General features: G+C 37.4%; 2 protein-coding genes across 2 annotated transcripts; both read left to right on the top strand.

Moving 5' to 3' along the window:
- Window positions 1-5,065: 5,065 nt before the first annotated feature.
- Cbr-tag-312 lies at window positions 5,066-7,998 on the top strand (the record flags this gene model as incomplete). Its single annotated transcript, XM_002644270.1, has 11 exons — window positions 5,066-5,173; window positions 5,220-5,328; window positions 5,372-5,558; window positions 5,606-5,755; window positions 6,310-6,400; window positions 6,446-6,610; window positions 6,657-6,853; window positions 6,896-7,169; window positions 7,218-7,658; window positions 7,733-7,809; window positions 7,893-7,998. The coding sequence occupies 11 exons, from the start codon at window positions 5,066-5,068 to the stop codon at window positions 7,996-7,998; spliced, it is 1,905 nt and encodes a 634-aa protein (XP_002644316.1).
- Window positions 7,999-9,816: 1,818 nt separating this feature from the next.
- On the top strand, window positions 9,817-12,954 carry Cbr-twk-26 (the record flags this gene model as incomplete). The annotated part of the gene is made up of 12 exons (XM_002644269.2): window positions 9,817-9,832; window positions 9,879-9,928; window positions 9,992-10,124; window positions 10,180-10,445; window positions 10,776-10,920; window positions 10,967-11,120; window positions 11,369-11,511; window positions 11,561-11,646; window positions 11,701-11,877; window positions 11,924-12,076; window positions 12,133-12,314; window positions 12,879-12,954. 12 exons carry the CDS (start codon window positions 9,817-9,819, stop codon window positions 12,952-12,954), a joined length of 1,581 nt encoding a protein of 526 aa, XP_002644315.2.
- Between the last annotated feature and the right edge of the window lie 1,647 nt (window positions 12,955-14,601).

The raw sequence follows: 14,601 nt of genomic DNA, 5'->3' as shown, positions 1-14,601 counted from the left end.
GACAATGGTCGTTTATGAGAGTGAAATGGGAGGTCTGACTATAAGACAAGTTAAATGTGCGAGAATAAGTGGGCGGGGCGACGGGCTGGCAATTTGGGCAAGAGAAGAGGGTGCATTGACATTGGGGGTGGAAGATGGGGATACAGCAGCAGCAGCAGCTACCTACCACGCCTCTTCTGAACATGGTCATGACAATTACACTCGATTTTCGAGATCATCTCGGACAGTCAATTATTTGTATTTAATAACAAGGGAATCTTCATAACTTGACCTTTCATTTGCACACATTTTCTGAGATGAGGAGAAAAATGATGAAATTGGATGGGTTTTTGGAGGAGCGAGTGGAAGGATGACTCGGGTTTAGCTGCAGATGGCTAATTGGGAATACTCGAGGTTTCGATGATTTATAGATCTTGGAAAACAAAAAAACGCGTTCCGAGATTTTAAACTATTTTGTACCTTTTGAGAAATCTCTGTCAAATATGTGTTACTGTAACATGTTGAAACATATGTGAACACATATGTTCGAAAAAAATGTTGAAATTGTTGAATAACATGAATTACTGAAACGTTCCATAAGTTTGAAAGTGTCAGAATCTACATAACAAAAACACCGTTTCTGCTTTTTGCTTAAATAGCAACCCAATCACTCCTTCAAATTTGAGCTCATTCTTCTCGGCCTGTAAAAGTTATCAAAAACTTGTCGACTAATAATTTGTGTATCATGATGTCACCAATATTTTATCAGTTGACAAATGTTCGATATCGCTCACTGGAATCGTGATACTAAAGCTCCAGGGATGTTCGGAATGGCCTTTTTCGGAATTTCGGAATTTCGGAATATTCCGATTTCAAAATTTTCGGAATTTCGGAAGTTTCGGAATATTTCAAAATTCGAATTTTACAGAGGGAAATTTCAGTTTTCTATCACAGAAACGCAAGAATCTTTCGAAAGTTGACAGAAAGATTCCGACAGCGCAAAAAATATCAAAATTACTTCTGTTCGAGACCCGTAGGTAAATTTTTCCTTGGCATACTGTACTCGAAAAAATTTAATTCCGAAAAAAATGCTTCGAAAAAATTCCGGTCGGAATTTCATTCCGAAAAATTTTTCGGAAACATTCCGACCGGAATTTCATTCCGAATTTTTTTCTCGGAATTATTCCGAACGGAATTTCATTTCGAAAATGACCGGAATTTTCGGAATTTTCGAAATCCCGAATTTCGTTCCAAACATCCCTGATAAAGTCGTTTTCGCTATTTGGTGTCAAATAATTTGAAACTACAAAAACGACCATATTCGGATGAGAAACCTCTGTTTCTCTTTTCCCCTCCATGTAATTAACCAACTCCGATTTCTATATTTCGAAAAGAGAGAGAGAGAGAGAGAGAAACTCAAGTGACGATTAATTTTGCATACTAACCGTCAATTACAAAACAAATAAAATGAGTTTTTTCTCTCTATTTCGCTCATTTTCCCCTCCGCGCCAATTGGCATATTGGAAGGACATTCAGCTAATTTTCGACCACCCAGCTATGTACATACAGACATGTTTCAAAGTCATCTCCTCCCCATCAAAGTAGTAGTTTTTGATAGTTTTCCCATAAATCATTCTAATTTTCTGCGATGGTGACGAAATCGTTGTCGTTCCGTCCTTGTATATTTAGAGGTGCAAAAATGGGAAGATGACACTTTCAAGCAGCCAACGTAGCGTGAAATATTTGCGCAAAAAAAAGAAAGGTAAGAAAAAAAAAAAGGGGAAGAAGAAGGAAAAAAAAGCGGGCATAGATTGGCAATTTGAGACCTTAGAAGGTACAAGATTAATAAGGATTGCTTATACAAGGAAGGAAAAGCCGCTCTTATGATTTCTTCTAATAACCTGGTTCTATTGCATAATACCGTTTCCTGATCCGCACCCTTATAGAGCCTCATTAGAGGTGCTTTCATAAATAATAAGACACCTCTATACAGGTGAAAGGGTGTCACCAAGGAAAGGCGGATGCTCTCTTCATTGTTTATGTGTGTGTTGCGCAACACCACCAAACGCTTCCTCTTTCCCATTTTTAACAATAGCAATTGACACAGGTAAACGACTTCTTCAATCACGCGAAGCGGTAGATATCAAACACGAGCCGACAGTGGCTCTTGATTGTTATGATGTGCGCTTCTTCTTTATGTGACACACGTGTTTGACTTATAGCCCTCTTTGGGAAATTCTTACCGGCTTGACAGCGTCACAAAAGGACTTGAATACCGGAGGTGTTTATTATCAAGGAAGTGAAAAAAACGTTTAGAATTCATTGAAAGAGGTTTTAATCTGAAAACCTTAACTGTCGAGGGTACGAGTGTTCAGGGTGCATTGGTTTAGAGGGCACATGGGATCTTGGCGTGCAAGTTTCTGAACATGAAAACAAGAAATGTTTCACCGTATTCGTGCACTTTGAGTCAATTTATCTTAGTTTCTGTAAAAGATATCAAAAAGTGGTCAACTGGTGAAATATTTTTGATAATATGAAAATCATTTTATCAGTTGACTACTTTTTGATATCTTTCATAATGTATGAGAGATATGGGCCCAAAATAGAGGGTTTGCGTGACACTGTTTTAGATTGGTAACAATATGCCATAGATTGGTAAACAATATGCCATGCCGGCCCGCTTGCCTCAAAACCCTCGGCCCGGCCCGCTGGCCAGCCCGGCCCGGCCCGCTCGGCCCGCCTAAAACAACTTTTCGAAAATTTTACTTTTCAAATGTGCCAATATATTTTTAATAGCACAAATATTAATCCAAATGCATACAACCATCCGAAAAAGTCAATTTAATTGAATTTTTAGCAAAAAAATCAAACTTCATTAAGCCAAGGATGAAATTTTTTTTTCTAAAAACGACCTCAAAACAGTTTTTTTCGACAGAATCGTCCTCTAGTGTGGATTTTTATTTATTAAGGAGAAAAGCCATCTTGAAAAATGATGATTTGCTCTAAAATTTCGAAATTTTCAAAAAGCGGGCCGGTCCGCGGGCCGGCCATGTGTACCTTTTTCCGGCCCGACCCGGCCCGCTTTCAGAAAAATTTCAGCCCGGCCATGGCCCGGCCCGGCCGCGGGCCGGCCATCTTTTCTACAAGTATGCAATATTCCGCCCCATTTACATTTAACTCTATTCCTCTCGGTAGCTGGATATTGAAAATCTAGTTTTTTTTCAAGATATTTTAAGGTCCAAGAGACTCCGAATCTTGCCATTTTTTCATATTTAATCTATAAAAATAAATTTTGGGATCTCGGTTTTGTGCAAATTACGGAAGATAAAATTTTCAAAAAAAAACAATTTTCTACCGGTTAGTTTTTTCAGATATCAAAGTTTTTCTCCCATTTTTAGATCGTCTACATCTCAATGTGTTTTTTTTCAATCGGATATTATGAAATACCGAATAAAAACACTCATGGCTTCTCTTCTCCCCCATCCAGCTGATTAAACTGTACATAAACACACAAATCACCAGAAAAGAGAAAAAGACAAAACGGGCCAACACCAGTCAGTACAGATTGAACATGAAAACCACGCCACTTTTGTTCTCCAAGTATTCCCTCAAAAACTATGTATGTTTCTTTTGCTTTCTCTAACAATTTTCGCAATTCATTACTGTACCACCTGCACCCCTTATTGTCTATTCTATTGACACCACTTGACAGGTTTAATTTTGTCAAGCTGAGTCAAGGTGGACCAAAACGTTCCGGGTATTATACGGTTTTCATTATTTTCTCAATTTTTTTCTAAAAGAATGGAAAATTGAGGTTTGGGGTTCTGAAGGTTTTTCTTATAGTGAAGAGGGGACATGGGGACGGAAATTGAATTTTTTGATGGGAAAAATGAATGTGCTATTCTGGTACTTAACATATTTGGTGGAAAATTCAAAAAGGGATAGATTGCAAAGAAAGAGCATTCAGAATACATATTTTCAGTATGATCTTGATTTTGTTTTTGAATCACCTTTTCTGATAGTTTTAAATTGAAAAGTACCGTACCTCCTCTGATAGGAGCCTGTCCAAACCGTCAACTTTGTGCTCAAGTATATCGGATTTTATGAAAGAAACTAAAAATTTATCAACTAATAACATGATTATCTTAATATCACCAACATTTTGACTGTTAAAAATTATGTTGCATTTAATAGAAATCGGGATAATTGAGCTCAAAGTTGGTTAGGCACCTACATCCTGGTTTTAAAATCTGGTAAATTTTTATTTAATATTAAAAATTTTATTTGGAACACTACGAGCACTTCAGTCGTCATTCAAAACGTGTTTGTCACAAGGAACTCATAGCTGATTAGATAATTAGTATTATGGATTACTGTAAAAAAATCCGGAATAAATTGAACACTAAAATATTAAATATTGTTTCCAATGTACATCTAAGCTTCCGTTTTTCCTTAAAAAGCATCGGCTCTATTATTTTTTATGAGCTCCCCCACTCCAGGGAGTCCGCGCTACTCTTTTGCTCATTTTTATTTGTTTTTTCTAGAAAAGAACTGTATGAAGCAGCCTTGAAGTTCGCAGCCATAAAATCAAACTTTCTCACTTTTGATACGCTTTTCACCGTTCGTTTACAGAGAAGTACTGGGTAAACAAAACAAATCAAGAAAAATAAGCTAGTTTCTTTTTTTAAGTCTCCTTCTATCGTATCCCCGGAATCATGTTCGAAATATTCCTTTCAAATTGTCTGACGTTCCCAGCCAATAAAAATAATCGAATTTGCGATTCTCGCCCACGCTTCTCGCTCCCATGAGCGCCTCAAAAAAGGAAGCTTCCCCTCTTCATCATTTTTCTGTCTTTCTCTTTTTTTTCCCTCTCACTCGAAAAAATCATTGATCGATACAATATATAAATATCTATATACATCGCGTTCTCTCTGTGTTTTTATAGTTCCACCGTGGCCGTTTTTTTTTCCTTTTCCGTTTGTCCCCCTCCCCCACGAATCTATCATTCTCGCACCCGCTCTATCTATTTCACATTCTTGCAGAGAGAATAGTGGCACATAGAATACAGAGAGAAAGACCGCGAATCATGGCGAATCCCGATGTGGAGAATCTGTTCTCCCTTTGTGATTCTGAATCCAAAGGGTTTCTGACGATGGAGGATCTGAAGAAAGTTTGCCCACAGCTTGATGATAATGTAAGTGTTTTATTTCAGACATTTTGGAACATTTTATCATTTTCAGGACCTCCGCTTCATTTTCAACGAGTTGGATAGAGATGGATCTGGAAAAATTGAAAAGATGGAGTTCCTTCAAGGATTTCAAGAGACAGTTCAACACGGAGAGAGTAGAGGTATAATTTTTGTCGGAGGTTTTTCAAAACTATAGCAATTTAGGACTCAATGGAATGCAGCGTCGTGCATCTGTGGCTTTTGACGATGGTGGTCCTGTATTCAGAAGAGACGAATTGGTTTTTGAGAGTGAGAGTGATTCTTCGTCTCGTCCTGCAATCCGTGTATATGACGAAGAGCATTATCACTCGGAATCCGATACCAACATCAACATAGATTTTAGTGTTCCATGGTGAAACAATACATCATTTTTATATTTCTAAAACTGTTTTCTTCCAGCCAAGAGGAAGTGTTAGTCCTCTACGAACAACTTCAGTCATCTGGAGTTCCAGCGTTGTTGAGAAAATTCGAAAGAGTGGTTGGGTCATTTCATAAAGAGTTGTCAGAAAAGAAGCATGAGAACGAGAGACTCCAACGAATCTATGCAAGGTGTGTGTGGGGAAACCAGTGGAAACAGTGAGTAGAGGAGCGGGGGACATGTGACTTCTGGAATTGAAAAAAAGAAAATCATGTGAAAGTTTCAAGAAGACACATTGGGACATCTACTTTTTTTGAGCTTAGAAATCAATTCAAAAATATTCCTAAATTTGTTGACTTACTTCTTACTAGTGGACATTACCGACACCACTTTGGTAAAATTATGTATTTTCAAATATCACATTTGAGACGGTCAAAAAAACAAGTGATATAGAAGATTACAATGAAGTTTTTTCGATTTATGCCCATTTTGAACATTTGCTGGAGTTTGAGGTCGGATGTCAGGTTTCCACTCATTTTCAAAACTTTGGAGAGTGTGAAACATACATAAATTGAAGACTACGTATTCACAAAATTGCCTGAAAAGGGTCAAAATGGCGAAAATTTCACTGAAAAAATTACTTTTTTGTATGTCTTTTCGATCGGTACTGTAGATAAATCCGAGACAATTATTTGTTGTCTCGAAGATACAATAAGTTCAATTCTAGAAAAATGTTGATTTTAAGTGAACGCGAAATGTACAATCGTCGTATGGAGGAAATGGAATCAGAAGTTGATCAGCAACTTGAGCTTATCGAGATGAAAGCTCGTCAAGAGGTGAGCTCATTTCTTGTTCATGATTATAACTCAACTAACGTTCAGGAAAGAGAGCGCCTAACCAAAGAAAAAGAAGAGATGCGCGAAAGAATGTCTGAAGAAATGTCGGAAATGAGAACCAACATTGAGCGTCTGCAAAGAATGGAGAAGGTGCTGGAGCGGGAGAACGAGAGACTCAATCATCAGAAAGATTTATCCGATAAACTAAAAGTGAGTTATTCGGTCTTATTAGTAAAAGAGAAGTTTGAATTTTCAGGTAGTTAATGAAGAGAACAATGATTTGCGTCAGAATCTTGCCGAGAATCATTTGGAATTGGCCATGATCAAAAGTGAGCTGGCTCAGGTTAGAGCAGATTTTGATCAGAAACAGGATGAGTTGTCAGCAAGAAGAGATCAAGCATCACATGCCACAGAAGAAAGCGAATCTGTCAGAAAACAACTTCAACTTCTTTTGTAAGTTTTTGAAACTTTTCTAAAACCTAAAATCTGTTTCAGTGATGCCAACCGCAAACTCCACGAGACCAATGAAAGTCTCCGTGATGCTCTTGACAGTCGTGCATCTGTTCTCCGCCAGTTCAATTTGAGAACTCCATCTCCAGGCTTGATCAATTCCAATCGGAACTCTGTTGAAAACTTCCAAACATCAACGAACATGTTCAAATCAGTACCGCTCCATGCTATCAGCGATGAGGAGCCAGATCCAGAAACTTCTTTAATTTTAGACGATGCACACAGTCTTCAAGGCATGGATATTGCAGAAGGATTAGTGGTAAGTGTTTTGTCGACATAGTTTTAAACATTATATTAACTTTATCAGGGTCTAAATGATGCAAATGGACCGGCTGAGCGAACATTCCGAATCGTCATGTGCGGAGATGCTGCCGTGGGAAAGAGTAGCTTTGTAATGCGTGTCATCCGTCGTCAATTCACAAACCAACTTCCAAGTACTCTTGGTGTAGACTTCCATGTCAAAACTGTAAATGTGGATGGTAGAAATGTTGCTCTCCAACTTTGGGATACCGCAGGACAAGAGAGATTCCGTTCACTATGTAAATCTTATTTCCGCAGAGCTGATGGAGCAATTCTAGTATATGATGTCTGTGCTGAGCATTCATTTCTTCGAGTCCGTGACTGGATCGAAACTATCAAGGAGTCCACCGAACGTAGCATCCCGATCATTTTGGTTGGAAACAAAGTGGACATGCGGCTCCAAACACCAGGCGCGGTCGCAAAAACAGATGGAGCTAGTATGGCGGCGGTATGCTTTTTTGATGTTTTTCTTTTCCGAACAAATCTTTGTACTCACATCGTCCTCGAACTATGACTTTTCAGGCTATGGGAGTTCTATTTATGGAAACAAGTGCTCTGGACGGCAGTAATATTGATAACGCAATGCTGGCACTCACCAGGTAAACAAACATAAAAAAATAGCCTTTTGATGTTTTCCGGAAACATATTATTCACTGAAACAATTCTATTTTGGTAATTTCAGAGAACTCATGGCGGTTGAAGATGTTGAAATCAGGTCTACTGGAGTGGTCTTGAATCCGGCTGCCACCAAAAAGGGAGGATGCTTCTCAAAGTGTCGTGGATCTTGAATTTTTTTTTAAATCAAAAAAAATCATCATTAACTCATTATGATTCCAGTAATCACTTTTTCTCTGACTTAGCGACGCATAAATTCTGTAATTATTTTTTTTTTTGAAAACTGATCAATTAATTGAATATTATTTCTGTTTTGTCTCATTATTATCTCATTCATTAAATTGTAAAATTCATTTGGTTAGTTGATGAATGGGGGACCTATCAATCTTCAAACGTTTTTCCTGTAATAAATAGAACTCTTGGTATCATTCATAGAGTAGGATTATCATTCTTGGGATTTTTAGACTTCTAAACAATTTTCAATCGGGGATGTTCGAAAAGTATTAGGGTGGGGAGAAATTATTTTACAAAATTTTTGAAGTTTTTGTTTTCTAATTATCTTGAATTTCTATAACGATCAATCAACAATATATTCACCATTATTGACTACAACTGTGAGTCATCTATTAGGAAGTTATTCGATTCCAGTCTTCCAGAATTCGGGCGTGTGAGGGTAAAAGAAGACGCTCACTGCCATTGAGGTGGTTCAATGTTTTGAACTGTTTCTCTCTGAGGAACTGCTTGAGGGGAACAGATGATAATCCGAAAGCGTAATGTCTGGCTAGTATTACAGATAATAAACCGTAGTCCAGCCCAGATTCTGCAGTTTGGCCTGAGTCTTCTTAGTCACAAGTGGGTGAGAAATATCGCGCGGAAGGTGAATGGTGGTGCGTCCCGGGCATTTCTATCGAAGGACGAGGGCGAGGGAACCCAACTATAACCTGTAGGTGAAAGCTGTGATTGTTGTTCCTTGCGGGATCAACTCAAAAACAGCAATTCCTTCTAATCCCAGAAGCACGACAGCAAACACTACCATTTTCATGATGAAATTGGATTTGGATAGCGAAAGTGGGATCCCGAAATTTGCGATGTCCAAAACTTTAAAAATGAAACATTTCGAAATTCCACAAAGGCCAATCCAAACATTCCTAGCTGCATGTAATGGGTGAGAACGTTCGTTCGATAATATTATTGTTATCAACCATAAAACTAAAAAAAAACTAAATTTTTTGAACTCTCGCCCCTACATTTTATACCCGGGGCTTTTTGAAAAATTCTATAATTAGACCAATGGTTGCTCTATCACACCGTGTACGTCGCAAATTGTGAAACTAATGCGATGAAAATGTAAGCTTAACAGTTATCGGGTGCACAGTGGCTGTTAACGACCTGATAACACACTTCATTTTTAGTGTGTCGTTTTAATAAAAAAGAGTAGAGAGCAAAAAATCATGCGAAAATTGCTATTGCTGCTGTAACACGTGGTCGAGAAAAACAGTATAGGCTGAATACTGTTCAGTGGCGGAAAAATATTCTTTCTGATACTGAGTGCTTCGACTAGATGTTAGTTTTGATTTTTGGAGTGAAAGTGTTTGACAGGAGTAAAGTTATATATCATTGTAAAAACAGTTGTTTGCCTTATATGACATTTTTACTATCTTTTAAAGACACGCGCAACCGTCTTGTATCATCAATCGTGGCACAAACCAAATTGCACTCAACTTCCAGTTTTCTCTTTCCCAATTAACGGTAGTAAATCAGGAAGGAAAGTTGATTTTACGGAATTCCGTATGATAAGAGAGCCCCTCCGGGTGGGAGTGCCCAGAGAAATAGGCGAAAGAGCCGTAAATGATGGCAGTAAAACAATATGATGGTCGGCCTATCATTCCTCTCCATCAACAGCCCCAGTTTTGCGTTCAAGTCGGGTTCGGAAAACCGGTGACTTCTATTTTCTACTGATTAGTTTGCGGCCCACTTTTAAAGAAGGAAAAATGGATGTCGATATCAGTGAGTTTATAGAAGTATGGTGGTTACTGTAGTCACAATTTTCCAGAAGAATCGGAAATCCAGACGAGGAGTAGGATAATTAAAAATCATTTGACTGTAAGTTCAGATTTAGAAACTCTCAAATCATGCTCACACTCATTTTTTTTTGTATTTTTTCAGGAAAGGAACAATTGCATAGTCTTAAAAATTGACACACATATGAGCAAGGTTGAAGATATGTCACCATTCGGTTTTCACTTTGAATTTGATGCCAAAAAGTACAAGGAACGAAAAAAGCAGATACGAAAACAGAGTCAGTGCTCTTTCTCCTTGCTGTCTTCAACTGTTCCAGAAAAATTGAATTCCAGAAATCACTCGGTTCTTTGCGTGGCTTGCTTATTACCATCACAAATTTGGAATCCGACATATCACTCTTGTTGCTTTACTTGTTGGATATGTATTTCTTGGCGGTTTCATGTTTGAGAAATTGGAGTCACCCAGAGAATTAGAGGATTTGAAAGAGACAATTGTTTTGATGCAAGGAATTATTGATGAAGAAACTCAAGATATCATAAATCTCACACTTAGTACAAATGGAACTGATCGGAATAACAAATTGGCTAAACTTATAAAAGTGAGATAGATTTTCTGTTTTAATTAACCGTTTTAAAAGAAGGCCATGTTGCATTTTGTTTCTAATAGAATGCCATGTTGCACTTTGACTTCGATTATCTTAATTTCTAAAAAAGATATCAAGAATGTGTCAACTGATAAAATGTTAGTCATATTATGAAAAAAATTTTATCAGTTGACAAATTTTCGATATTTTTGTTGAAAATTGAGATAATTCTGCTCAAGGTGGAAGTGGAGAGTCGCCTTGGAGTGATTAGAGCGCTTACGGTATATATGTTCTTTTTTAGATTTTTTGTCTTCTGGAAATCTATATTCTAAAACATCTTTCCAGCGATATTACAAAACAATGTTAGAAGCGGAAGGTAGATTTCATGGTAGTGTGTGGCATAAGGCTGAAAATTTGGACATGCATCTGATGTGGTACTTTTCATCGGCCACTTTCTACTCGATGACTCTTTTCTCTACTATTGGTTATGGTAATTCGATTTTCAAACTTTTTGCATTGCTAATTCTTGTTCTTAGGTACTATTTCCTGTCAAACTACGTGGGGTAGAATCTTATCAATGATCTATGCATCAATCGGTTTACCGATAATGCTCGTGGTGCTTGGAGACATCGGAGAATGGTTCCAGAAGGTTCTTACTAGCGGATACGTGTTTTTGCTTCTAAAATACAAGTTAGTTTGGGGATGATAACGAAATCTGTGATAGAAGGGCCCCAACACTGCTTAGTTTAAGCTACCTTCTCTTGGCTTCTCTGAAACATAATAAAAAAGGGTGTCAACAAACAATTATTTTTGATATTATGATGAACATTTTATCAGTTAACAACTTTTTCATATCTTTGACAGGAACCGAGAAAAAATAGCTCAAAGTCCAAAGTTAGGGGCCTTGCTTTTGCGGTTTTCAAAATTAAGAATTATAGAAACCTCCGAAAACAACCTCTCACTAAAAAGAAACACGACATTTTGTTACCAATGTGGCTGGCACTGTTCCTTGTCTTAGCATACATTCTGATATGTACTCTCACAATTACAATTTTTGATCATAACGAAGGAAATAAACCTGGTGAGAAGATCCTCAATTTTTTTGCTCAATTCCTAATCTCTATTTTTAGGTATTGGATTCTTTGACGCGTTCTATTTTACATTCATCAGTTTGACAACCATTGGGCTTGGAGACGTCATGCCGTATAACATTCAAGTGAGGCATTCTTTTCGAAATTGGAACAAAGAAAAAAGAAAACTATTATTTCAGTATTCCCCATTTCTGGCAGCCGCCTTTTTGTTGGGTCTCGCCCTCATTTCAATTGTGAACACATCAATTTATGCTCAGCTCTATAGGATGTTCTTTAATTTGATTAATAGCGTGGAAGACAAATTAGATAGAATTCATAGTTCCAGTCATAGAGGGCCGGGTTATCGAGTTTTTCAGGTAAACATTTGTTTCTAGTCCGAGAAACAAAAAACATTTTTTCTAGAATATGGAACCGGTGTTTCGGATGTTGGTCTGCACTTTCCCTCCGTCACATCCCCAAACTCGAATCAAATTTGCTGCCGTAATTCGCGACTCGTTCAGAGAGAAAAAAGAAAAGCGAGACAAAGATAGAAAACGGGAGAGCAATACGAGTGACGTACGTTTTTTGGAGTATTTCGTTTTTTTCTTTTTCAAGAACCCATTTACTTGCAGCAAATCAAATTGCGAACAAGAACCGAGTCGGATATACCCGCACACGATGGTTTCCATCTTTGGATGGCAAATAGGGCTAAGAAACGGCAACAGGAGATGTCGGAGGATGATGCAGCGGTAGCAGCGAGAAGACGTGCACCGACGTTGGGAGCGTTTGGTGGCTTCGATATGAATCTTTTCAAGTGAGAACCCGGGCCAGATAGGTTGTTGATTGGAAGGCTCAATATTTCTCGACCAACTAAAATGAACATACTGCTTATAAGCACAAATATAAAGTCCCCGAATCCGGTAGCTTTGAACCCATTTATCCCATTTCCTGTAAAAGATATCAAGAAGTGGTCAACTAACCAAATTTTGTTCATGTTTTCAAAAATATTTTGCCAGTAAGCCTCTTTTTGACATATCTGTCAAGAAACTGGATAAATTGGATATAGTTAGAGGTCACTCTGTTAGAGGGTTTAAGGAAACAGTACTCGGCGAGAACTACAAGGTGACATTGTTTTATAAAAAGAAAGTACCTGCTTGTAGAACTCGTTGATTACTATCATATCTACATACTTCCTTCAAGGGACATATTTGAGCCTGAAATACATAAGTTAATAACAGTCATGGTACCGTATTCCTTTCTTGATTTTTGAATCATAGCATAATACATCTAGAAATAAAATGTTGCATAACATTATGGGTTTGTTTACAAAGCTTCGGGTAAACTGATGATCGAGAGAAATATAAATGTTTTATTGTAGACCACGAGGACGCGCCAACACCTCTCCGTTCCAAAGAGAAGACTCGGCCGAGACGGAAGAGAGCGATGTCGAGTGAAGTGGAAGCAACACCAAGCAGATGTTCGCATCTTTTACCTACCTAACTACCTTGTTTTTATTGGAATATTTGGTGTTTTTTTTTCTCGATGAGGTTTTGTTTGCTATTTTCATGACTTTTTGTTATAAATACTTGAAGAATGAGAAAACGAGTATCGAAATTATAGTTTTTTTTTTTGAAAAAAGAAGCTTACATGGTTAGTATGTGGTTGTATTGTTGCTTAAAAACAGTTTTGAAAAAATGATTTTCCAATCATTTTTTCGAATTATTGTAAACACTCCATTAGAATTACACTGTTAAATTTCAACTTTGAACCAATTTATCTCTGTTTCTGCGAGAGCTATCAAAGAATGGTTAAACGCCATAATAATTTTGATGTTATGATAGATAGTTTGTGAGTAGACCAATTTTATACATCATTTAAAGTAACAGAGATAAATAGGCTCAAAAATTTCGGTTTGGTTGGCACTCCATTAGAGTTTTCACGATATTGTAAACAGTGTGTGTCAAACCGTACAGTAGGTGTTCTTTCCCAGACAAATAGATTGAATATTTGGCCCAAAACGTAGCATTTTTTTGACACACTGTAAAAAATTTTCAGAAAATCAGAAATCATCCTTTAGCACTAAACACCTTGTATAAAAACAGAATTCGGAAACACGAAAATTCTGTCCCTTTTTTTGACAGACTCTTTTTTCGGAACCAAATTACAAACGGAATATTTCAGAAGGTTTTTTTTTCAGATTTTTAGGTTTTTTTGACTACTGTATGACAAATGCACGCGAAAAGTTTTCGTAATTTTTTGCCAGTTTTTTACCAGTTTTGCGCTTCTGTGATGAGAAATTCTAAAAGTATGAAATTCGGAACATTCCGAAGATCCGAAATTTCAAAATTTCGATCCTTGGTAATTCCAAAATCCGAAAAGTTCATTGCGGACATTCTTGATTGGAGATTATTCAAAATTTAGGGTTTCAAAAGCATTTCAATCATTTTCAGAGGCAAAATTTATAGTGCATTCGTTTTTGAAAACATTCATTATATTCAAGATTTTTCCCCATCAATTTGTTCTTATCTTTTCTTTTAAATCAATCTTTCTTTTTCCTACAAATTTTCATTGTGAAATTAATTATAACTACACAACGGTCAAGAAACATGAAGCCGGGAAAAATTCGATAAGCCATTTGACAAAAATCGTGCTTCTACTTTGTCTTTTTCTCCTTTTTCCTCTGCTTCTCTCTTCCCCTTTTTCTCTCTCTCTCACTGTGCCATGCAATTTTTCCGTCAGGCAAGCCGCCCGCAAAACGTCCGTTGAGCTTTCTCTCTTCCTGCGTCTTCATGAAAATTTTCACTCTCTCACTCCCCACCACCAAAGCTTCTTCTCAATTTTGAATTCGTTTGCTCTGCCGCTTGTGCTGCTGCAGTACAGCTAGGACACTCTCTCACTCTTGTTAGATTCTTCGGCTCGTTTCTCTAACTTTGATATCTTTCTCTCTTCATCATTTACTTGTTCTATGCTGTTGACTACTTGAGATCTTCAGCAGTTTAAAAGAGATAACGCAAAAATCGGAATTCTGAATAAGACAAGGTGGGCGGAACGAGTTGGGAAAAAAAACAACAATGTGATTAATATTCAGAAGCTTTGACTAT

This window comes from Caenorhabditis briggsae (assembly GCF_000004555.2).
Source record: "Caenorhabditis briggsae complete genome, chrX, whole genome shotgun sequence".
Classification (NCBI taxonomy): Eukaryota; Metazoa; Nematoda; class Chromadorea; order Rhabditida; family Rhabditidae; genus Caenorhabditis; species Caenorhabditis briggsae.
The sequence above is the reverse complement of the archived record's forward strand: the minus strand, read 5'-3'. Positions and strand labels throughout refer to the sequence as shown.